At 46.5% G+C, this 26,725-nt stretch overlaps 1 protein-coding gene across 1 annotated transcript; it reads left to right on the top strand.

The window, feature by feature from the left end:
• Positions 1-20,331: 20,331 nt before the first annotated feature.
• Positions 20,332-25,632, top strand: FAM43A (family with sequence similarity 43 member A). Its single transcript, XM_066601715.1, has one exon. The coding sequence runs from the start codon at positions 20,436-20,438 to the stop codon at positions 21,471-21,473; it is 1,038 nt and encodes a 345-aa protein (XP_066457812.1). The 5' UTR covers positions 20,332-20,435; the 3' UTR covers positions 21,474-25,632.
• The last annotated feature ends 1,093 nt before the right edge of the window (positions 25,633-26,725 follow it).

The raw sequence follows: 26,725 nt of genomic DNA, 5'->3' as shown, positions 1-26,725 counted from the left end.
AGTACTGAGCGTGCCCTCTGTAGCCATGTCTGGTCCTCTATGTGTTAGGACAAGTACTGAGCGTGCCCTGTGTAGCCAAGTCTGGTCCCCTATATATTAGGACAAGTACTGAGCGTGCCCTGTGTAGCCATGTCTGGTCCCCTATGTATTAGGACAAGTACTGAGCGTGCCCTGTGTAGCCAAGTCTGGGCCCCTATATATTAGGACAAGTACTGAGCGTGCCCTGTGTAGCCATGTCTGGTCCCCTATGTATAAGGACAAGTACTGAGCGTGCCCTGTGTAGCCATGTCTGGTCCCCTATATATTAGGACAAGTACTTAGCGTGCCCTGTGTAGCCATGTCTGGTCCCCTATATATTAGGACAAGTACTTAGCGTGCCCTGTGAAGCCATATCTGGTCCCCTATGTATTAGGACAAGTACTGAGCGTGCCCTGTGTAGCCAAGTCTGGGCCCCTATATTAGGACAAGTACTGAGCGTGCCCTGTGTAGCCATGCCTGGTCCCCTATATATTAGGACAAGTACTGAGGGTGCCCTGTGTAGACATATCTGGTCCCCTATATATTAGGACAAGTACTGAGCGTGCCCTGTGTAGCCATGTCCGGTCCCCTATGTATAAGGACAAGTACTGAGCGTGCCCTGTGTAGCCAAGTCTGAGCCCCTATATATTAGGACAAGTACTGAGCGTGCCCTGTGTAGCCATGTCTGGTCCCCTATATATTAGGACAAGTACTGAGCGTGCCCTGTGTAGCCATGTCTGAGCCCCTATATATTAGGACAAGTACTAAGGGTGCACTGTGTAGCCATGTCTGGTCCCCTATATATTAGGACAAGTACTGAGCGTGCCCTGTGTAGCCATGTCTGGTCCCCTATATATTAGGACAAGTACTTAGCGTGCCCTGTGAAGCCATATCTGGTCCCCTATGTATTAGGACAAGTACTGAGCGTGCCCTGTGTAGCCATGTCTGGTCCCCTATGTATAAGGACAAGTACTGAGAGTGCCCTGTGTAGCCATGTCTGGTCCCCTATATATTAGGACAAGTACTTAGCGTGCCCTGTGTAGCCATGTCTGGTCCCCTATATATTAGGACAAGTACTTAGCGTGCCCTGTGAAGCCATATCTGGTCCCCTATGTATTAGGACAAGTACTGAGCGTGCCCTGTGTAGCCATGCCTGGTCCCCTATATATTAGGATAAGTACTGAGGGTGCCCTGTGTAGACATATCTGGTCCCCTATATATTAGGACAAGTACTGAGCATGCCCTGTGTAGCCATGTCCGGTCCCCTATGTATAAGGACAAGTACTGAGCGTGCCCTGTGTAGCCAAGTCTGAGCCCCTATATATTAGGACAAGTACTGAGCGTGCCCTGTGTAGCCATGTCTGGGTCCCTTATATATTAGGACAAGTACTGAGTGTGCCCTGTGTAGCCATGTCTGGTCCCCTATATATTAGGATAAGTACTGAGCGTGCCCTGTGTAGTCATGTCTGGTCCCCTATGTATTAGGACAAGTACTGAGCGTGCCCTGTGTAACCATGTCTGGTCCCCTATGAATAAGGACAAGTACTGAGCGTGCCCTGTGTAGCCATGTCTGGTCCACTATATATTAGGACAAGTACTGAGCGTGCACTGTGTAGCCATGTCTGGTCCCCTATATATTAGGACAAGTACTGAGCGTGCCCTGTGTAGCCATGTCTGGTCCCCTATATATTAGGACAAGTACTCAGCGTGCCCTGTGTAGCCATATCTGGTCCCCTATGTATTAGGACAAGTACTGAGCGTGCCCTGTGTAGCCATGTCTGGTCCCCTATGTATTAGGGCCCATTTAGACACAATGATTATTGCTCAAAATTTGCTCAAGAGACATCTTATGAGCGATAATCATTGTGTGCATTTAGATGGCAAGGTGATCGCTCAAACGGCAGTTTGAGTGACAGTTTTGAGCGTTCGCTTTGCATAAGGCTGCCTGTCCATGGGCGTTGCGATATACCACGGCGCCGTGGGAGCCGCCCGGGAGCTGGAGCCTGCAGACAGAGTAGGAGCCTGCAGAGCAGAATCACGGTAATTCGCAGCATACTGCGATTTGCAGCCGCGGTTATACCCTGCGCCGAGCAGGGTATACATAACACAGCTGGAGCGCTGTCTTCTGCATACTCCTGCAGTGTCCACGGAGCACTTAGCTGGTATACAACTGAGCGCTTCGAGCAGGGTATACAGAACACAGCTGGAGCGCTGTCTTCTGCATACTCCTGCTGTGTCCACAGAGTGCTCAGCTGGTATACAGCTGAGCGCTCCGAGTGGGGTATACAGAAGACAGATGGAACACTGTGTTCTTCATACTCCTGCTGTGTTCTCCGAGCGGGATACCAGCTAAAACAATAGTATCAGCAGTATCCCACTGAGAACTCAGTAAGCAATCCTGATAAGGCTCATAGTTGTCTTTCAGCTTTCAGTGACCCCCCCCCCCCCCCCAGAGTGGCCTCAGAAATAAAAAAGTGTTCCCCCACAGTGGCCCCAGTAGTATTAGTGTTCCCCCACAGTGGCCTCAGTAGTAATAGTGCCCCCCCATAGTAGCTCTATTAGTAATAGTGACCCTCACGGTGGTCTCAGAAGTAATAGTGACCCCCACAGTGGTCTCAGAAGTAATAGTGACCCCCCACAGTGGCTCCAATAGTAATAGCGCCCCCCACAGAGCCCCGAGTAGTAATAATGACCCCCCACAGTGGCCTCAGTAGTAATAATGATCCCCCACAGTGTCCTCAGTAGTAATAGTGACCCTCACAGTGGCCTCAGTAGTAATAGTGCCCCCCCCCACAGTAGCTCTATTAGTATTAGTGACCCCTACAGTGGTCTCAGAAGTAATAGGGACCCCCCACAGTGGCTGCAGTAGTAATAGTGACCCCCACAGTGGCCTCAGTAGTAGAGATGAGCGAGTATACTCGCTAAAGGCAATTGCCCTTAGCGAGTACCTGCCTGCTCGAGACGAAAGGTTTGGGTGCCGGCGCGGGGGAGCAGTGAGTAGTGGCAGTCAGCAGGAGGGAGCGGGGGGGGGGGGGGGGAGGGAGAGAGAGATCTCCCCTCCGTTCCGCCCCGCTCTCCCCCGCAGCTCCCTGCCCGCCGCCAGCACCCAAACCTTTTGTCTCGAGCGGGCAGGTACTCGCTAAGGGCAATGCTCACTCGAGCAATTGCCTTATAGCGAGTATACTTGCTCATCTCTACTCAGTAGTAATAGTAAGCCCAAAGTGGCCTCATTAGTAATAGTGACCCCCACAGTGGCTTTAGTAGTAATGCTGACCCCCACAGAGGCACCAGTAGTAATGCTGATCCCCACAGTGGCCTCAGTAGTAATAGTAATCCCCACAGTGGCCTCAGTGCTAATACTATTACTACTGGGGTGATATAGGGGACACAACTCATATACCTACCCTCCTTCTGGTCTTCAGAGCGCCACTGTGCCTCTTGTCAGCTCTGCTGCGGGCGGAAGTCTGTGGACCTGCAGCAGCGCCCCATCCCGTCCTCTTCTCCTGCAGAACTAAGGAGGAGAGGTCAGTGTGTGAATCCGGCTGCAGCGCCTTAAAGTGATACCAGCTAGGGGGCTACGGCACCCCGGCTGGTGAGCAGATGTCCCGAAAGTGGGACTAATGGCTATCTTGCAGGGGTCCTGGCAGAAAGTGGGACACAGGGTCCCAAAGCGGGACTGTCCCGCCTAAATCGGGACATCTGGTCACCTTAGAATAAAGTCTCTTGACCCATTTGGCACTCCAGAAATAATTAGTTGGAGATCACGAGCGTATGTGCCCCGCATATTGCACGGTGCTAAAAGCCCATTGATTTCTGTGCATGTGAAAATAATGTACTCTTACTTCGTGAAACAGCGTGTAGTCTTTTGGTGTGTAATACACATCAGTATAGGCTGTGGTGATTTAACATACGCACGTATATCTATATCTGCAATGTACTGCATATTTTACATGTGTGAAAAATAGGCACGTAAGGGTTCATATGCACAAGAGTTTTTCACCACGTATTTCGCGTGCATTGCACAGCTGGGTGATACGCGATGAATGGAGTCAATGAAAGTCAATGCACACCGCTGTGTAGATCCGCACAAGAAATAAATCGCAGCACGCTCTAATTCTCCGTGTACCCACGCAGCGTGAGCCCTATACATTTGCATAGGCAGTGTATGCAACGCTGTCCATAAGCAATACATTGCGTTTGGGCTGCGTTTTCATCCGCAACCCGCTATTAAACAGCGGGGAAGTGAGAAAAAAAAAGTCACAGTGTGCATGTGCGTGTGAAACGCGGGCATGCGCAGTACACTCGCTGCCATACGCAGGTTTTTCAGGCATTCTGCCGGCAGATCCGGTATTTACAAGTAGTGGTAAAACACTGCGGGTAGACCTGGTGCGAAGTTTGAACGGCTGACAAAGGGGAAGAAATTTCCGTTGTTCAGGCGCAACTATGTTCTGCTTACGCCCGCGTATTGTACCTGTGTGTTTTTGCGTGCACAAAAATACTGCGGATTTATGAATGCAAAAAATAACACAGATGCAATGCCCGCATGTAAGGTCCCTGCTGCGTGAAAAGATGGGAGCTGACTAGGGATGAGCGAGTATACTCGCTAAGGCACTACTCGCTCGAGTAATGTGCCTTAGCCGAGTATCTCCCTGCTCGTCCCTAAAGATTCGGGTGCCGCCGCGGGGCGGGGAGCTGCAGGGGAGAGCAGGGAGGAACGGAGGGGAGATCTCTCTCTCCCTCTCTCCCGCCCGCTCTTCCCTGCTCCCCACCGCAACTCACCTGTCAGCTGCGGCGGCCCCCGAATCTTTAGGGACGAGCAGGGAGATACTCGGCTAAGGCACATTACTCGAGCGAGTAGTGCCTTAGCGAGTATACTCGCTCATCCCTAGACGTGACCTATCTTTGTGGCATGACGCCCCAAATTTAATAACAACGTGCTCCTTTTTCTGGTGCAAAATCCTGATATAACGTACATCAGCTATAGGTGGCATAAATAAGAGAAAAGTTTATAAAATGCCTATCGAGTTGTAGAAAGTTTAGAATCTCAGATCTGATTAATTCCGAGCAGTGCGCCATTGTTGTATATTAATAAACTCAGGCACCTTTTAACACTTTGGAAAAATCGTCCCCATTAACTCATTCCAAGGATCAGTTCGTACTTTTGTTAGAGCTCATGCCCACAGGCGTATGTGTAAGACGCCGCAGGTCACCCGCAGCGTTTTACACATTACAGCCCATACGCTCTGCCAGCAAAGAGTGGGCAGAGCCTGCGTATAGGCTGAGTATAGCACTGTGCTCGCCCGGGAATCTAACGTCACAGACATGCTCAGTATGATTTTTTTTCTTTAATTTCCTGTTTTGTTCAGAGCGGGGATGTGTATGAAAATACTCAATGTATTACATGTGGACAGCGTGTCATCCACAGCCCATAGAAGGCCTGCGAATCATACTCAGAGGCCACCTGCAGACCCGACCCAAGCGCCTGCAGAGAGCGGCGTGTACTCACCCGCGCCCCGCGGCCCCCGCTCTTTCATGTGCCGCATGCACAGACCGGAGCCGGCGGCAGGTGAGTGACGTTTCTGCGAGCCCCGCACATAAATAGAGCATGCCGCGGTTTGTTTGCTGCGAGAGATTTCGTGCAGCCGTCTGCATAGGATTGCGTTTGTTAACGCAATCCTATGCAGGCTTCCAGCGCGCGGAAATCCCGCCGCGGAATTTCCGCCCATCTGCAGGTGGCCAGAGAAATAGAGAATACTGCAATTTATTTCTCTTGTGTATGGATACAGTGTCATTGCCTCCATTCACCTCCTTAGGCCTCATGTCCACCCAAAAAATACAATCCGTGCAGAATCTGCCGCGGATTTGCTTTAAGGCCTCATGTCCACTGAAGTTGGATTCCGCGTGTAGTCATGCTGCCACATGCATTTTTGCGCTTACGGTCATTTGAAGCCATCTTTAGGGTCCATTTATACCAAACTATTTATCATTTGAACAAGTGAACAATGACTTCACTCTGGCCACCTGTTTGTACAGCAGATACATCGTTGGCAAAAGTTGCATCTATTAGAACCAATAGTTTCATAGAAAAACGTTCAGATGAAGGAATTTTAGATGCACCTTAAAAGATAGGCATGCGTGACTGCAATGCAAGCATCTAAGCTCCGTGCTGCGTGAAAAGATGGGACCTGACCTATCTTGTGGCGTGATGTGCAGGAGGCTTCATAGAAGCTATGGGAGCTGGAGTTTAGCAGTGTCCGATGCTCGGAAAAGAATATTACAGGTCATTAGGAGGATTTCTGCCGACCGAGGGAATTCCAAACAGCAGCGGCGCCACTACACCCAGAAGCACATTTTAAATGTTACACTGTAAACCCCTATTAGTCCCCGCAGGGATTATGTGAAACCCTGAGGGTTTCCGTTCATGTCCCCAGGGGTTCCCTTAATCCCCGCGGAGACTAACAGGTGTTTACAGCTGGACATTTAAAATGGGCTTCTGGGCTGAAGGTTTTAACCTTTTCCAATCCACTGTCTGATGTCTAAAGACATTCTGATTGAAGGCTGTACAGCTCTGATGTCGGAAGACGTCCGGCAGGGTATGCTTACTGTAGATTACTGGCCGCTCTGTTGTCGGGGACCTCTCCAGCATGTCCCATACCGCAGTACTGGCTCTAGCCAGCAGATGGTGCCATTGTATAATGGCAGAAAGAGAAATTCCCCTAGGAAACTCTGAATCCAAAATTGGATTGCAAAGGGTTAAATGTCCCGCTGGGCAATTCCCCTGCAGTGTGGGGGGAGGGGGGGCAGTAGGGGACTCCCTCTACCTCTCTCCCAAGCTTCAGGTCCCTATACTAAGGAAAGAGAGGGGGTGGATTAGAGGGCTTCCCATAGAGGGGAGGCAGGGCTAAAGGGATCCAGCCTGTAGTCCCACCCACTCTCAACTTGCAATGGGGGAAATCCAGGGAGGAGACCTCTAGCCCTGCCCTCTCTCTGCACTATGGGGATATCCCAAAACCCTCTGGGGCTTCATCTCTTTTTCCTTCTGGAGCAGATGCGCTTTTTTACAGCAGCATGCTGCTCCAGTTGATTTTCACACACATGAAGCTCAAGTCTTTTGTGCATGAAAAATTACCCGTTCAGGCAATTTTTAGTGCAGCTTAGCCCCAATTTTTTCTTGTGGCTGTAGTGCACTAAGACCACGCCCATGTGCATAAGCCCTAAGCGAGAGGGACTGAACAATCGGTATTTAAACCAATTGATTCATAAACAAGCCAACAATGATTTTTATGCCTATTTAAAATGAGGAAAAACCAAATGCTTTATCATTCGGCGCTCAGTCGTTCGCTGCATTTACACTTAACGATTATCATTCACTTTCACTTGTTTAAGCGAATTTTTGGAACGAAAAACATTCTGTATTAAAGGGCCTTCACTCCTTTCATCCATGGCTGACCTTACACAAGCTTATATTAAAATGCGTGTGTAGCTGCATTTCATCATAATTGTGATCGCGTATGCCTGCGCATGACAGAGTTTCTCACACACAATGTCCTGCGCTGGCTTCCTGGTTTCTTCTTTTTTTTAACTTTCCTTATATTGTTTCCTAGCAACATGCATATAAAATGACGCAGATATCCAATGTGCCATGTTTTCATACGCACCCATAGAGAATGATAGGGCTCTATCGCACGTAATACGCAATAAAAAATGCTGCATTATTTTTTACTAGCGTGAGAAAACATATGTCTTGCCATATCTTTCAGTTTTTGCTTTTTTTTTTTTAATGCATGCAAAAGAGCGAGATTTAAATGGTAAAAAAAGAACTTTTTACTGGTTCATGCACAAATATGCATGCAAGTGCATTTGCGCAAACGTCAATGTGAAGATGCCCTCGGCTTAACCCCTTAGTCAAGGCCCTATAGTGTTTTTATGTCCTGCTGTTGAAGGATGTGTATGGAGGGAGATAGCGCTGCTATCTCCCTCCATACAGTGCGGGCGTCAGCTGTTTATTACAGCTATTAGCCCTTTAAATGCCCCGAACACAGTTTGGGGGTCCCGTTCGCTCCCCCGCCGTGAAATTGGGGGAGCCGTGCATGTGTCATGGCAGCCGGGGGACCTTCTGAAAGGCCCCAGGGCTGCCTTAGCAGACTGCCTATCAAGCCATCCCTGTGGGGTGGCTTGATAGACTGCCTGTCAAAAAGCAGTATGACGTAATGCTATAGCATTACGTCATACTGCGGAGGCGATCAAAGCATCTCTGGTTGTAATCCTCTAGGAGGACTAAAGGAAAGTATAAAAATAAGAACAAAAAAGTTTTACTAATTATTAAGAAAAAAAAAAGTAATAAAAGTTCAACCCCCCCCCTTGCCTTATTAGCATTAAAAAAAAGTCAAAATAATAAACCAAAAATATGTGTTTGGTATCGCTGCGTCCGTAAAAGTCAGATCTATCAGAATAATGCATTATTAACCCCGCATGGTGAACATGGTCTGAAAAAAAAAAAGAACGCCAGAAAAGCACTTTTTTGGTCACCCTATCTCCGAGAAAAAAATTGTAAATAAAAGCGGTCAAAAAGTCAATAGTACGCAACAATGGTACCAACGGAAACAACAGGAGGTACCGCACAAAATGAGCCCTCACATAAGTATGTCAACGGAAAATAAAAAAGTTATTGTGCCCAGAAAATGGACACAGAAAATAATTTAAAAAAATTAAATATCTTTAAAAAAAATTCAAGTAGTACAGCAAAAAAAAAAATATACAAGTTTGGTATTGTAGTAATCGTACTGACCCATAGAATAAAGTTTTTGGGTCATTTTTGTTGCAGTTTTTGCGCCGTAGAAACAAGACGCACTGAAAGATGGCGGAATGTCGGGTTTTTTTCTATTTCTCTCTACTTAGAATTTTTTTTAAAGTTTTTCAGTACATTATATGGTACAATAAATAGCACCATTGAAAAATACAAATCATCCTGCAAAAAACAAGCCCTCATACAGCGTCTTCGATGGATAAATAAAGGAACTACGATATTTTAAAAGGGAAGAGGAAAAAACGAAAATAGAAAAAAGCAAAAATGCTCCGTCACTAAGGGGTTAAACACATGGATGTGTACATGGATGTGTTTGCATCCTGTTCTTCAGCCATGAAAATCATAGTCACCAAATTGGACAGAATGAAATAATTGATTTCAATGGTTTCGTTTTCACTATTGGGATTCTTTTGCATTAATACTACACCTGAGAAAACATAGGACTTGCCCTATCGTTCTCCAACGTAGGTAACACTACTAGTAATTAGGAAATTATACTACCAGTGTTTCTGGTAGCACAGTGCGCCAGTACTGATGTAATATGGTGAAAGGGATTGGAGTTGTAAGCACACGGCTGCTGTTTTCGAATCTGCTGGTTTAGGACCTGCGATGATGTCACCGTCATTGCTCACATGACATGTCACACACACAGCTTTGCTTCATGCGCATTACACACACACAGCTCTGCTACATGCACATCAGACACACAGCTCTACAACATGTGCATCGCACACTCCACTCACAGTTCTGTTGCATGCACGTGTCACACATACCACACACAGCTCTGCTACATGCGCGTCACACACACAGCTCTACTACATGGACGTGTGATACACAACTCTCCTACATGCACGTGTCACACACAGCTCTGCTGCATGCGCATGTCACACACAGCTCTGCCACATGCGCATGTCACACACAGCTGTGCAAAATGCACATGTATCACACAGCTCTGCTACATGCACATATATCTCACAGCTCTGCTGCATGTGCGTGTATCACACAGTTCTGCTACATGCACATTTCACACACAACTTTATTACATGCGCGTGTCACACACAGTTCTGCTACATGCGCATGTATCACAAGCTCTACTACATGCGCGTGTCACACACAGCTTTACTACATGCCTGTGTCACACACAGCTCTGTTACATGCGCGTGTCACAAACAGCTTTGCAACGTGCGCGTGTATCATACAGCTCTGCTACATGCGCATGTATCACACAGCCCAGAACTATACATATTATATAGCTTCCCATACTTTATTTTAGCATAAATATACTAGTTTTAAAAAAAGCAACTATAGATTTTTAAAAAATCTTTTTTTTTTAGATTTTTACCCCAAATAAAACTAAAGAATGGAAAAAAATAGCAGTGAAAAAAAGATGTAAAAAAATAGCCCTATATGTCACGGGGAAAAACGCAGCAAAGATAATTTAGTTAGATGAAGGAAAATAAATAGGGCAGTAAAACCACCAAATGGGTAACATCCCTAAAAAGCATCTGGTCCTTTAGGTACAAAACAGCCTGGTCCTTAAGGGGTTACTTAGAGCTCATTTTAGGACAATTGTTTACCTGTTGTCTAGGGAACAAAAGCATTTTTAATTTATTTCACTGCCAACAGTTATGACATGGGTGTGGTTGTTAATTAAATACATCTTGTTCTTCCTGCCAATATAATCTAACCTGTACATGTCTAGCTTTGTTGTTGTTCCACATAAGTGCCAACAGGTGGCAGCCTTCCATAATATATTGTATATTGCTGATACTGCCATTCCTGGAAACCGTGAAAACAAAAAGTTTAGCACACGTGATAAAAACAATAATCTTAGGGTAGGTGCTACATTTTACATGTTACGTGCTACAAGTAACATCCAAGATAGTCAAGTGCAGCTTGCATCAGTGTGCTGTCCAATACACACAGCACATTCACATACATTGGCATGGCCTATTTCTTGTCAGTGAAACGGACAGAAACAGGAAATGTCATGAGTTTTTTCACGCAGACCATGGGTATGTGTATAGCTTCACAGCTTATAATGGGCCATGTACTGTCACAACATGAGGAGGGAAGGAAGTCTGGCAGCAATGAATAAAAGTTTCTTTTTATTGAAGTATATAGGATAAAATTAGTTTAAAGCATAGTCTGTAAAAATGGAGGATAAATTTGTGTTTCGAACCTCCCTGGTTCTTGATCACGGTCTATGACTTAGGGCTCTTTCACACGAGCGTAGTGATATTCGGTCGGCTGTTTCAAGGCCACAGTGTGACTGAAAATCGTGTGAGCGGGTGCACAAATCTGTCGATTGTGCGCCAGTGCAGATGACTCAAGTCCGGCGCATTTACGCAGATCTGCTAAATTGCCTCCCCCTTTCCTGCTCCAGACCCCTTTCATTGCTGGTAGCTGACAAGGGGGTAAGAGCTAAGCACACTAGTTCCCGCCCCATCCCATTGCAAACAGCTGGCAAGGGGCAGAGGGAAGGGGGTGGGAGTTTAGCAGACACGCTGCTAAACTCCTTCCCACCTCCCTTCTCCAGCAGCTCCCATAGGCTCCCATAGGAGTCTATGTGATCCGCCACCATTTTCTGGCCAGGAAGATAGTTCCTGAACTATCTTTCCTGGCTGATGTAAAAGCGCCCGGCTGAAATGCGTTCCTTTTACGCCGTGGGAATACGCCCATCTGAACTGATGTACACCAATGCATCGGATGGGCAGCGTATATCGACTGGCCATGAAAATAGGGCCAATATACGCCTGTGTGAATGAAGCCTAAAACTGATTTTAGCCTTTGTACTTCAATAAAATAAAAAATTTCCCAGTACTGTCAGACTTCCTTTTCTCCTTATGTTATAATTACGTCTGTTCAGCTCCATTGTAAGAGTCAAAAAATGAACATCTCATAAGCGCTGGATCCGAATGCCACCCGTCAGACTTCATGGACTATAATTGGGTCCTTCTCGCATGCCACCTCAATTTTTCCTGGACGAAATAGTGCAGCATATTTTGGGCTGAATGTGCATTGGAGTCTCCCAGTAGAGCCTCTGCTGCATAATGAACAGGCATTACTTGGACAGCGCCAACATATTCCTCAGCACTTTACAGTCCAGAAGGTGTAAGTGCAAATAAAATCTGACATTAAAGTGTGACAAGTAAATGACAATAAAACAAGAATTTACCATCTAAAACAAAATACGGATGACACAAGAGAGTTTCATGAGCCAATCATCTGTAGCAGCCACAGACATGATGTACATTAACGTGCATAGCGTGTGAGAGATAGCCTATTGGTGAATCAAGGGAGTGAATGTTGGAAATTAATATCATTGTTTTATAACACATTCCAGAGACCAGGTGCAGCACAAGGAAATTCTGGAGACCGGAATGTCGGCTTGAATTATGGAGAGTGTTAATCTATGGGTTCAGTTATATGGCCATATTATGACTCTGTTTTGTATGGCACCATAATAAGTCATCTACAGTATCACTAAATGACTCCACTATACACTCATTGTCATAAAAAATTAAGCACCTTGCTTCAAAACTTAACAGGCAGATATGCAAATGATAGGACTTGTGGTGTGATTAGATGAAGGGTCTTGCCACCTGACGCCCTAAAAGTGGTTCCACCCTTGGCCTATAAAAAAGCTCTCAGAGGCTACTTGTGTGTAGTGTCCTCTTTTTCCACTTGCGTAGAGCTTGTTGACCACTAGTCGTCTCAACGACGCAATCAAAGAGATTTTACCCAGTTAGGGCTCATGTCCACGGGGAAAAGAATTAAAATCCGCAGCGGATTTTAACTCTTCTCCCGCGCACGGATCCGCACCCCATAGGGATGCATTGACCACCGCGGGTAGATAAATACCCGCGGATCGTCAATAAAAGTGATTTAAAAAAAAATGGAGCATGAAAAAATCTGGACCATGCTCCATTTTCATGCGGGTCTCCCGCGGGGACGGCTCCCGCGGGCTTCTATTGAAGCCTATGGAAGCCGTCCGGATCCGCGGGACACAAAAATCACATTTTACTTACCCGCTCCGGTTCTTCTCTTCGGCGCCGCGCCATCCTCTCTCAGCCGCGGCCGGATCATTTTGCTTCGGCCCGGCGCATGCGCGGGGCACGTCACCGACGTCATCGTGCACATCCGCCGAGCCGAAGAATGAAGATCCGGCCGCGACGAGAGAAGATGACGCCGCCGCGAAGAGAAGAAACGGAGCGGATGGGAGGTGAGTTTATTGTCATTTATTCTCCTTTTCAGCACTCATGTCCGCGGGGCAGGAGGGACCCGCTGCAGATTCTACATGTAGAATCCGTAGCGGGCCCGATTTTCCCCGTGGACATGAGGCCTTAACAAGAGTTTTAGAGGGGCGCATTATTGGAATGTCAGAAACTAGATGGTCGTATTGGATTGCCATCACCTGGGCCGTCCTGACCAAACTGTTAGGAGGTGTTGGGACCAGTGGATGCGTGAGAGCACGCATGCAAGGCGACCAGGCTCTGGACGCCATCAACAGACCCCCATAGAGAGGCTCGTCTGATTGTCCGACAAGGACAAGCAGCTACAACTGTTTTGTTGTCCCCTATTCAGATACAAGGGGCACCATTGTTACAGGTCCATGCTTGTCTGAACAATTTCTATGTGCTTGGCTGAAGGACAAATGGTCTCACGGTGCCTATTACATGTACTGCTTTTGACACTCACCCACCCACCAACGCATCTGTTTGCAGTTCTGTTAAGAACAACCAAACTGGACTGCTATGGAGTGGAACCGGGTTATCTCTAGTGAGAAATTCAAGTTTAGTTTGGGCACTGATAACAGCCTCAGTCTCATGTCTGAAGACCTTGGAGTGAGCGCCTCAATCCTGCCTTTGCTATGGAGCGGCACACTGCCCCCACTGCTAGTGTGACGGTCTGGGTGGCCAGCGCATATGACAGTGAGTCACCCCCAGTAGTGGTACGGGGGACAATGACAGCTCAGCGATATGTTCAGGACATCCTGCAGCCACATGTGTTCCTCTCATGGAGGCTTCCAAGAGGCATTTTCCAGCAGGATAACGCTCGGCCGCACACACCAAGTGCATCATTGGAATGTCTCCAAAACAATGCAACACTTCTGTGGCTGCCCGGTTGCCAAATTTATCACCAATAGAACATGTATGGGGCCATCTGGGACACCAACTTCAACAGCCTATGAGTTTGCACAATCTAGAGGCTTAGTTACAACAAATGTGGACCGATATGCCGCAGGATACCATACAGAACCTGTATGCCTCCATGTCCCCCGTATCACATCTTACATTCAAGCTAGAGGCAGCCCAATAGGATACTAGAGTCTTCCTTCAAGTTTTCCGCAATGAATGACCCTTTTGCTCTGATATTGTAATCACTTAATTATATCATTACAGTCACACATAAAAAGTTGAATTCAATTCCGACAACTTCTTCTAGATGCTTGATTTTTTTTTCCGACAATGAGTGTAATAATTCATGTTATTATGTACATGCTGTCGTATTCTCCCATCAGAGCTTTTATACTTCAAGAGGAGAATAGCACGATACATATAGATTCTGATGAAGCCTGCATGACTATGCCATGTGTATGAGTGTTAAGATCATGGGCAGAACATAGAGCAGGGTTAGGGTGGTAGACAGAAATGAGCAAAGACATACAGGGACGTGCAGCACTGTGGAGAGTTTTGTGGGCATAAGTTACAGTTTTCAATTGAATTCTGAATTGAATGGACACCCGGTGAAGTGACTGGTGCAGGGCAGAAGTAGGTAGTATAGTAGGTGGACAGAAAAATAAGCCTGGCTACTTTAAAAGGGGTGTTCTCATATGAACTGCCACAACACATATCCACCCCCTCACCACACAAGGTATCCTTGGACTGTGGTACATCAGTGGAGCTAGCTGGTGACCAGTGTTATGCTTTGTAATGCCCTGATATACCGTGTTGATGTATTTGCTGTTTAACATGTACTTTATTGTAAGTTCTCTTCCTTTAAGTTATGTTGCCTTTTAAGCCATGAGCATGTATGTTAACAGGGTCACTGGTTACATATGCAAACACTGTACAATGCACTGCACCAACTTTGTGCTAGGTGGGGGCAGATTATATAAACTCTGAGTGCCTCGTGGTCAGTTGGCGAGACGGGCAATGCATATATTGGGTAGAGTGCTGCAGACTCATTGCGCACCAGTCCTCAGCTAGCGAGCAATAAGGAGGATCCATGGTTGGAGTTGGGCCTGCTGAGAGGAATAATGACACTGAGATCTGATGAGGGGGTTACAGACTGCTGACTACGCTGTAAACCTCACTTTAGACTGCTGTATCTGATTAGCCCTGCCCGAGTGCGCACTTCATGAGCAGACCTAGACACTGCAAGTAGTTGCACATCACTTCTTGTCTATAGACTGCGCCATATGCATGCACAAGCCAGTTGCCCTGGGCTAAGTGACTGACTTGAGAATTTTAACCCAGCCTGCCTGCTAAGCCTTTGTAAGCAGCCACTGTGAATTCTACTGTGTATAATGACCCCGTAAAAGTCTACTGTGAGTCACACTGTGACCGATGCCAAGATACTGTAGCTGGTACTAATGGTAATCGCCTGTTGGGGTTACATTGATAGCTGTAATTAGAGTCTGTTCTTTTACACCTGTAAACCCCCAGGCTGTGTGCATCAGTTGGGTTTGTAACCACCAAGATTGTGGCCTCTGTGAGAGACTGTAACCATTATGCTAGATGTCTCAATCTGTGTAAGCTTCCATGTAAGTCAGTGAACCATCCTAAAACGGGGTACTGTAGGTCAGCATGCAAATGATGACCCCCCTACATACTACATTCAGAAATATATTGAAAAGTGGAGAGTTTGATGAGAGGAAGACAGTTAGTAACAAGTTACAGAAATCAAGATGAGAAAATAGCAGTACAGTATAGAAACAGTTTCATACAGCATTATGCAGAAAAAACATGAAAAACACGTACAAAATGACACTAACTAAAAATGGCACTAACATTTCAATAAAAACACATTTCGCATTTAAAAAAGTTGATGATTTAGAATACTTTTTCCAATACATTTTAAAATGACAGACAATAACACCGTGTGAAGGAGCCCTAAGGATATGTTGCCAATTGTGATACAGATTTTGGTGCTGATTTTATCTCCTCATATACTGAAATACTGAGGTATTGCAATTGAAGTCCCCTATGGGAACTAAAAAAAAATCAATTGTTTTTTTTTAATTATTACAAAAAATAATAAATATTATAAGTTTAAAAACCCTTTTCAGATTTTTAACATAAAAAAGTAAAAATTAAAAAAATAAACATTTTTGTTATCGCCACATCTTTAAAAGTCCGATCTATTAGAATAATATATTCTTTATCCCGCACAGTGAACACCATAGAGAAAAATACACGGTGTCAGACTTTTTTTGTCACATTGTCACCAAGAAAAAAATGTATAAAAAGGAGGGAAACATAAGTTAAATCTTGTTCGGTAGCCCTCTCTGGCTGCGACAAACTTTTGAGCTTTAAGGCTGGGTTCACACAGGGCGGATTTGCCGCGGTTTTTCCGTTGCAGTTTTGCCGCAGAAGAAATGCTTCTGCCGCAAATCCGCTTCAAAGGTTCATTTTAGCTTGCGGATTTTCCTGTAGATTTTCTTGCGGAAAAATCTGCAAGCGTTTTTTTCCGCAGCGGTTTTTACTTTTTGCCGCGTATTTTGGTGTGGATTTTGCTGCGTCCATAGAGGTCTATGGACAAAAAACGCTGCGGAAGAGACAGCAGAATGGATATGCTGCATCTTTGAAAACCGCACCGCAGTTGCATTTCCGCACTGCGGCTGTGCGGAAAAAATCCGCCCTGTGAGAACAGCTTTTTTGCGAAACTCATTTGTGCTGCGTTGCACTACAAACGCAGCGGTTTTGCCACAGTACAGATATGCAACGGCAATCCGCAGCAAAGCCGCAGCAAATCCGCCCTGTGTGAACCCAGGATAAATATTGTTGTATTAAAAACATTCCAATACAATTTAGTGTGAAATGTTTTGTAAATCATATTGTTTGTAATCTCCATGTAAGAGAAGGAAAATGCAGGATTTTGTTTGTAAATTTATGAGTAAAAATTGAAATAAAAAGTGATTTACTAAAAATAAAAAAGTTGTTTGTACTTACCAATAGAAACTGCAGAAAAACAAACCAACCTTCACACAGTCCCATTGATTGAAAAATAAAAAAGTTATGAGGCTCAGAAGATGGGGACAGAAAGCGACTTTTAAAAAAAGATATTTACATTTTTTAAAAGGAGTACAATACAGAAAAAAACTATACATTTGGCATCGCCATAATCATGCTGACCCTTAGGCCTCCTTCACATGGGCGACAGCGGTTTCTGTGCGATAAGCTGTGTTTTCTTGCTGCAATATCGCGATTTAGTTGTGCTACGAAGTCATGCAAATTTGTAGCTCTCTTTTGCTGGGATTTTCGGGGGAGGTGGGGCTTGAAATATAAGATACATTAACCCTGGTCCACCTAAGGTGAGTTTCTTGGACTCGTGCCATAATGTTTTTGAGAATTTGCCTTACTTCCTTTTATCCTTTGTATAATATCTCCTTCACTTTTCCTCCGTCATGCTATCCGATGCAGTCTGCACTTTCTTTCTACATTATGTATGAGGTGGATAAATGCTATTACTTAATTTTACTATATAGACAACATGAGTCTCATGGACACACAAGCTATTGAAACCCTCCATCTCCCCTGCAGGGGAACCCCTCCACCTGCGCTACTGGAGAATCCCTTAATCTCCCCTTCAGGGGAACTGCTCCATCTGCGCTGCTGTGGAATCCCTTCATCTCTCTTCCAGCCAGCTCGCATAGTCTCCTATAGGAGTTTATGGAGGGTTCTGTGCTTTGCGCACCAAACATAGGGCAGGGCCCATATTTTTGCGCAGCAGGGAATTTCAGCTGCAGATTTGCTATCTTTTCAGGTGCAATTTTTTTTGCGTGGCTAAAACTCCTTTCAGCTGAATGCTTCCATGGGAAACCATTGGTTTTAATAGATTTTTTGCGCATGTAAGTTAGTTGCGCAAATTCCCTTGTGTGAATGGGCCCTTTGTGTCCTATGTGCACAAAGCAGGGAAGAGTGTTGTGCTTCTCTCCACGATGCACCGCAGCTCTGAGGTTATTGCAGAAGACTCTTGCAAACCAGAAATAATTCTTCGCTACAATGACACAAAATGAGGTATCAATACACTTGTAAAAGAGAAGCAAGAAGATGGCCAATCGCGGTATTCACGAACTGTGTTGACGTAACCGGAGTTGCATTGTACCTTTTGCTTCAGGAACATATTAGAAGGAGGTTAAAAGAGGGTCAGAAGAAAAACATCACTTAGAAAACTACAAAAAACGATCTTTTTCCTCATGCCAGTGGAAGCTCACCTGTTTTTACATCCTATACACCGAAGAAAAGAAGGTGCCACTTCTGTGATCTCAAGAAAGAACGTATGCAAGAAACTATACGATAATTGTACGAATAATGTGTGCAGTGGACACTCTTCAGTTACAAGGAAATGCCAAGAATCTTTAAAGTAAACGAACAGTGCGGTATTATTTGGTAACACTAGTGTCAATATCTTGTGTAAGAAAATAAATTACTAAACAGTTTGAAGGATATCTTATAGTGTGTGTTAGGGGGGTTTCACATCTGCACTCGGGGTGTCCACTTTCCTATTCCTTCAGGGAGCAGGAATAGTAGAACCCGCAGCAGGATCCGACCCTTGCCCGGCCGGTGACCCCGCTTACACTGTCTGGGTTCTTCTTTCTCTGTACTGCGGGAGAGTCAGCAGTCGCGCATGCGCAGTACAGAGGAAGCCGCGCCCTCACTAGGCGATAACGTGGATCCCGTGATCCTTCTGCAGAAGAAAAAAAAGCACAGAATGGAGCATGCTGCGCTTTTCCTGCCACGAGCGGAAATTTCCACTCGTGTGCAGGAAAAAGCAGTTCTACATAGAAGGCCATTAGCGGTATTTGCTGTGGAATCTGGGGTCAGCCGCCGGCCCCAGATTCCACAAATCAAATCCAACCGTGTGCAGGAGCCCTTAACTGAGAGTCTAACCGACTCACATTAGGAGTCCAAAACTTTAGGCCGGTGTTCCTCAACTCCAGTCCTCAGGGACCCCTAATAGGTCATGTTTTCAGGATGTCCTCAGTATTACAGAGGTGATGTAATTATTGTCGGTGCCTCAGACATTGCCACAGGTGTTCTTACTATAGGATACCCTGAAAACATGACCTGTTGGTGGTCCCTGAGGACTGGAGTTGAGAAACACTCATTTAGGAGTTCCGGGGTTAGGACGCTTTCACACTACAGTTTTTATGTTCAGTTTTTTTGTGAGCTAAGACCAGGATTGGAGAGAAAGTATAATTGAAAGTTCTTTATAGTTCTTCCGTATTTTGGACCCACTGCTGGTTTTGGCTCACAAAAAACTGAACTTAAAAACTGTCGTGTGAAAGCGCCCTAAGGCGCCTGCAGACGGCCGGGTCGGATCCCCTGCGAGGATTCTCACAGCGGGACCCGACCCGTGCCCCAGCAGGGACTAGTGCGGGTCTCACCTGCTCCTGCGGCTCCGGCTCTGTGATGTGCAGGCTGCCGGCCAGCTGGCGCATCCGCAGAGTGGAGCCGGGCCCGGCACTACTGACATTTCTGTGCGGGCCTCTGCGAGACCCGCACAGAAATAGAGCATGCCACGATTTGTTTTACGCATGTGATTTCACGCGGACAAATCGCGTCAGTCTGCCTAGGATTGCGTTTTCTAATGCAATTCTATGGTAGCGGCCATGGGCGAAAATTCTGCGGGAAATCCCGCAGTGGAATTTCCGCCCGTGTGCAGAGGGCCTAAGGCTGCCTGTCCATGGGCAAAGATCCACAGGCGATTTATTGCCCGCGGATCAAGCTCTGTAAAGCTTTCCATAGGGTTGCTATGGAAAACGCAGCACGAGCATCCATGAGCAGAGAATCATAGCGATTCTCCGCTCGCAGGATTGAAATCGTGGCATACTGCTATTCTCTATCTAATAGATAGGCTCATCTTGGAGACCTGTCAGGGCTACCCCCTCCTCCCCCGCGACGATATTCTGTCCCGGCCGTGGTAGGGGGCCTAAAGCAGTAACACTGAAAGACAAAAAATAAGTGGTCTATGTTGATTAAAAAAATAAAAAATTACAACCTTTTTGAAAGCAAGAAGGGAAAAATTAAATTTGGCCCAGACGTGAAAAGGTTAAACAATTATCTACTATACAGCTAGTATATACAGAGTTGCTCATTATATAGCTGATGCTCCTCTGTAGCTGCTAGTAACTAGATAGACTACCAGCGAGTTTAGGTGCGGAATGAGTTAAAGGGGGCGGGTCTATCTTCGCTGCCCCCCCCGCTCTGTGAGAGCGGATGGTTCATTCCGAGATATATGTAGCAGCGCTGTGCGCTGGAGGGCTGCAATGGGAAGGCAGAGATCTGAAGGGACGTGCCCGTGCCATGAGAGGAGCCTCCCCGCCACCTCCTCCAGTGCCCGGCACTGCACACTGACGGCGGGTCCCCGGCCACACTGCGAGATGCTGCCCTGGAAGAAGAACAAGTTCGATCTGATCGAGGAGGACAGCAAGCAGACCAAGCAGAAGGGCTATGCAGTGAGCCTCAATTACAGCGCCCTCACCTCCTTTGCCAAGTCCTGCCCGGAGGGGGCACTCACCAGGGTGGGCAGCATGTTCAAGTCCAAGAGGAAGAAGATCAAGATCACCGGGGAGGACCCCACCTACACCGTGCTGTACCTGGGCAATGCCACCACCCTGCAGTCCAAGGGGGAAGGCTGCACCGACCTGGCTGTCTGCAAGATCTGGAGCAAGAGCGAGATGGGCAAGCATGGCACCAAGATGAAGCTGACGGTGAGCTCGCAGGGCATCCGCATGGTGCATGTGGAGGACAAAGCCAAGCGGCCCGGCCACCTGTACCTGCTGCACCGAGTCACCTACTGCGTGGCCGACCCGCGGCTGCCCAAGATCTTCGCCTGGATCTACCGGCATGAAATGAAGCACAAGGCGGTGATGCTGCGCTGCCACGCCGTGCTGGTGTCTAAGCCGGAGAAGGCGAAGGCCATGGCACTGCTGCTGTACCAGACCTCTGCCAACGCCCTGGCAGAGTTCAAGAGACTGAAGCGGAGGGAGGACGCCCGGCACCAGCAGCAGCAGCTCATCGGGGAGCAGAGCATCCCGCTAGTCCCGCTGCGCAAGCTGCTCAACGGCCAGTGCTGCTACAAGCCGCCGGTGGAGCGCAGCCGCAGCGCCCCCAAGCTGGGCTCCATCACCGAGGACCAGCAGGGCGAGGAGGAGGAGGAGCGGGCCATGAGCTTCGAGTGTGAGGACGTGCTGGATACCGGGGGTGGGGGGGACGGCAAGCGGGAGCTGTCCCAGCTCATCAGTGACCTGGGGGAGATGAGCCTGGGCAACGACCTGCACACCTTGCGGGCGGACCTCAGGGTGACCCGGCTGCTGTCCGGGGAGAGCACGGGCAGCGAGTCCTCCATAGAGAGCAACCAGGACAGCGGACCCATCACTAATGGCTTCGAGGAGTGCCGGGAGCCAGAGACAGTGTGAGAGGGAGGGGGCTGCAATAATAAACTGCTGCAGAACATCTTTGCATTAAAGGGAAGAAGAGACCCATCCAAAATGCGATCTGTGATGTGACACCCCCACCCCCTTTTATTCTCATGGCAGCAGTGGGGTTAATGTGTGCTGCCATAGAATGCCATGGCTGAATCTGGAGGGTTACGGCATTGAGGGGGTTAATGATATACCATTGTGTGGTACTGGGATGCCGGTGAGTGGCCTCCTATATGGAAGATTGCACCTGCGCTCAGGCTTTCCGTTTTTGGAGCAGAGATGGAATTAAATGGTGGTTTTTTTTCCATTGACTACAATGGGCTTTTTAATAAAAAAAAAAGCAAACCACTTTAATTTGGCTTCTGTTCTGTAAGGTCTCCTGTCTTTTTAGAATGGAACTGGTGCCGTCTGCAGCGCAGTCTGTTCCGTTAAAAAAAAGCGGAAACCTAACCGAATAGAAACGTAAACTTTTTAAAGCTTTCAATTTCTTAAAAAGCCCATTGAAGTCAATAGGGAGTCGGGATGGAAACCTTTAATTCCATCTCTGCTCCAAAAACGAGATGGAAAGCCTGTTGTGAATGAGCCCTTACTCCAGTGTGACAAACCCCACCGACACCTGCTGATGCCCGGGGGCACTTACTTTCTTCACGTCTTGTGCTCTGGCTATGGATGAGCTAGCTTGGTTTGCTTTGAAGTCAGTTACCTTGGTGCTAGAGGGAAATCTCTGCATATTGAAGAGTTGGCTTGTAAATGGTTAATACATGCATTGGTCAGACCCCCAAATATGACCCTTTGCTGTGTGTGTCAGTTCCTACAGCACTGGGTGAGGTGGAATGTGCAGCAACCACCTAGTGGCTTGCAGGAAGGTGGCAGACTGCCATGGTGTTGGCACCTTACGTCCAGATCAGTATTACCTGGAGGGTCTCCTGGGGAGGAGCTGAACAGTCTTACTCTTGTCTGGTTTAGGGACCTTCCATACAGGCTAGAATTTGGCTGCAACACGCAGCTGACTGCACTAAAATCTCCATGTCTAAATGCGGATTTTGTTGCAGAATTGAAGTGTTCCATCACAGCTTTTCATGGCCCTCTGATCCAATCCCTTGTCAGAAACACCCGAGTGCGTCAGCCCTCTTCTGTACCAGGCTGTCCCTGTAGCTCCCATTCACTTCAGTGAGGGCTATGGAAGCCATGCTGGGCTGAAGCTCTCGGCTGTGGCTGGTAACTAGCTATGACAAGCTGAGATGGGAATACGTGGATTTGGTGCAGAATCTTCTGCATGTTGCTACTGAATTTCACGCATGTGGAAGATCCCTTAAGATCACTGGCTCTTACTTGCCTGGAGTCCTGCCATCTATGGGTCTATAACTTTCACACTGTAATACCTGGTCCCTTGTATGGGCAAACACTCCAACAGCCCCTGCAATATGAAGCTGATGGAGTATTTGGTCATACAGATGACATTTGTTAGGCCACTTTCACATGGCCGAGAGCGAGCTGCACCCGATATTCTCAGGCACAACTTGTATCTCTCAGCACTCGGACTCTGCAATGTGTGAGATCCCTGCACATTACATGTCCTATTCTAATGCATGAATATGGAACATGCAGTGATTTTTCAAATTCGGGCCATTGGCTCGAGTGGAAAATTGCTTATGTGAATGAACCCATTCAAATAAATGGTGTCATCTACTGTGGACGAAACTTGTGAGATTATCGGCCGTGTGAATACGACCTGAAAGTGCTGATAATGATGTAGGAAGAACTCCAGATGTTGCTGTATCCCTGGGTCCAGTAAAGACTTGGGAAATCCTCACTAAGGAGAAACTATATATTTTTTTTTTCCAAATTTCACCTAAATGAAGCCATGATGGTGGTGGTGGTCGCATTCTAGTCTGCAGTTGACTATCTAGCCATGATTCAGGGTTTGTATCCACTGCTGAGATCGCCTACTAGGTGTCTGTAGTACTATTGTAAGAGTCCGTATTTCTCCATTCAGACTGATAGATGACCCTAAACTAGACGATGAGAAAGCCATAACTCCGTGTCCCTCCTAGTATCCTGTCCAGGTCCAATGATGCAGATTCCAGCACTCTCCAGCCTCTGCAGCTGTTCCCTCAGGATGGGGTTACTTGGCCCGTGAATGTGCAGTGCCTGGAAGTCTGGTGGTCCTGCACGTAATATGGCTGTACTATGAGTTTCCACTTCCTGTTGGATCCTGTCCTTGGCTTGGGCAATGTTTGCACATGTAATTACAATGGGGTGAGGCGCAGACAGGTGAAATGTTCTCAGTCCGCTCTAATACCAGGTACACTAATGCACTGCAGCTGAAGGGCACATTGCACAGTCTTCATTATGGCATCGCCCGTCTGTACCGCTGCATGCACTCGTCACTTAGGCCAACAGTATATGGATTGTTTTCTGAAGATGAGACCTTTACATACAGGGGTTGTAATATTGGCATCAGATAAGTCTTAAATTTGCCAGTTTGCTGTTGGTGTCACGCAGGCCAGTTTCCTAGAATGCCAGAAGCTTGCCAGCCTTGTATTAAGGTTTGTGCAGGAGTACAAAAACATGGTGCAGCACTGTACCTGTCCATGGGTTGTGTGCGGTATTGCAGCTCAGCCACACTGAAGCAGATGGGGCTCGGCTGCAATGCTACAAGTAACTCGTGGATTGTTCTTGTTTTTTGTTAGCAGCCATGTTTTTCTAACTCTTGACAACCTCTTTTGTGCTTTCCTAAACACATTAGTGTTAGGTTAGTTAACAAATAAAGAGCCATTTAGCAATTATAAAATGTCTTGACTATACCAAAAATCTGCATTTCTAATGCTGTGTAGGAATGCATTGGCAGCCTTCTAATAGCTGGAGCGGAGCTAAAATTGTGTAACGCATTGGACTGCAGTATTTAAAGCGACCTGCCAGTTCCCTAACATAGATGCACGCTGTGCACTGACTAGTATGCATAGTAGTCTAAGGGCCCTCCTACACAGGATGATTGGCATTCAGATTCTTGCAGTAATCTGACATGTTCTGTGTAAATGCTGCCAGCGACTGAACAAGGAATAAGTCTTTCGTTTATCGTTCAGCCTTTAGGCAGGCATGAAAGCCAAAGGACTAGCGGCCCATGTGAACAGGCAGTTCATATGTGAACTGCCTGTTTACCGTGAATGGCCCCTCTGCCTTCATTCACTGAGCAATTCTCGCTTCTGTGTGAAAGCACAGGAGTGACTATTCCCAGTGGGATGACCATTGAGCTCTTTAGTAGTCTTGTGTAAAAGGACCCTAAGACGCTACGTGTTTCTCTGAACGGGCAGCACTGGCCAATCAAAGCGGTGCATAGTGCCTTAGCCTAATGCTGTATACTAGTGCATCAGGTAGTTGAGGAAGCAGTGCAGCCACTTTCACTTGTCCAGTCTCTAATGATCTCAGTGCTAACTTTAACCTTTAGCACAAGTCTATGGAAAACTGCAGCTAATGCACCCAAAGTACAAATGGCAATTTTGCTCTGCTCCATCTGTGTGATGTCTGCCTCCTTTCTCCACATGTGTAGTTACATCACAACTCTTGATGCATCTTTGCATTGAGCTATAGAATAGCAGGAAGATGCAGCATAACTGGGCATGAATGTTTTAGTGCCAGGCACTTATCAAGGTGTTCCATGTGGCACTGCAAGTCTCTTGTCACAGCTTTGCCCATTTTCCCCTTAACATCCTGGTTCACACTTTTCACTCGCCTGTCAAATAAAGGTATTTTAGTTTTTCCTCATACCTCAGACACCCCACCTGCCAAGTCTCCACAATGAGTTGGAGACTTGGTACACTTGTATGTTTACACGCTTGTTTTATTAAACAGTCCACTGGGATACTTCCTCTTATGTCATTACATTCCATGATGGTTTTTGTAATACTTGCACTGTTGTGAAGTACTTTTCCAGTGTTTCATAGATGTAAATACGTATATATTTTGTACATAATGGTCACCTACTTCTAAATGTTATCTTTGCTGTGCAAAAGACAAATGTTGTTGTTCACTTGTACATATTTTGTGTATATAGTTATTTTTCTTTGTTTTTTTTTTTCAAGGACATCACTGTTACGATGTTTGTTTGCACACCTGAAGAAGTAATAAAAACATTAATTTAAGACACTTGGAAGATGTTTTGTTTCATTGCTTACTTGTCAATCTGTAATTGTTAGCGTTTACTAATAGTAGGAAATCTGCCATCTGAATGCCCCACAAGGTCCGTGTGCCACTTCTTCCAATCTTGCACCAAGTCTCCCAGTCTGACTGTGGCTATCCTGACCTGCAGTCAGGCCAGGACACTCAGCCATATTACGGGCACAAATGTGGTCTGAATGCTGTCGTATGTTTACACATAGCAGAAAATTCACAGCAAAGACTGTCACACCATTAGGCAAGCTTCACATGGGCGAATGTGATATGCGCTGTGAATCCCACCCATGTATCGCGCTACCCACCATGTGAAAGCCCAGAGGCTGCAAGGCGTTATGTGGCAACAGCCTCGCGTCACTTTGGGGATGCAGGGATCCTCCCGCATGGCTGTCACAACCATGGCAGAGGATCACTGAGTTCTCATTGCTTTCAATGGTGGTGGCGTTGCTGCTGCTGACCCAATTTGAAAACCAGTGGTGCTGCAATGCAAGATCACGCAGCCAGAACATGCCGCAATGTGTTTCCCGCATACCATTGCAGTGCTATGCGGGGGAAAAAAATAGCTTGTGTGACTCTTCAAATGAATGGGGTTCATATTTGTGTGTCTCAAAAAGAACAATTCTCATGCTATCTTTGTGGGCCGTGTGAAGGCGGTGTGAAATTTACAGCGGCTATTCAGCAGGCTTTCTCCCACCTTCAATCAAAAGGGTATAATCTGCTGCAGATCCACAGCAAAAACCATCAATCTGTAACAAATGGTACAGAACCACAGTGCACATTTTTGCGGTGGACTTGGGTGCAGTTCCACCTTACAATAGAAGCACATCCTTAAGCTCTATTCACACGGGGCAGTTTGGTTGCAATAAAAACTGCATTAAAAAGTGCATTAGTAAAACTGCTTTTTTTTTTTTTTTTTTGCCACATTTTACTACATAGTAAAAAAAAACAAAAAAAAACAAAACACATGATTTCACCAATGCACTGCTTGGTGTGGGTTTTTATTGCAACTGAACTGCCCTGTGTGAACCCACTGGCGTTTTTTAAAAAAAAAGTTTTATTTATTTTTTTTCCTG

This window comes from Eleutherodactylus coqui, chromosome 1 (assembly GCF_035609145.1).
Source record: "Eleutherodactylus coqui strain aEleCoq1 chromosome 1, aEleCoq1.hap1, whole genome shotgun sequence".
NCBI classification, from domain to species: Eukaryota; Metazoa; Chordata; class Amphibia; order Anura; family Eleutherodactylidae; genus Eleutherodactylus; species Eleutherodactylus coqui.
This window is presented reverse-complemented; position numbering and strand designations above follow the sequence as displayed.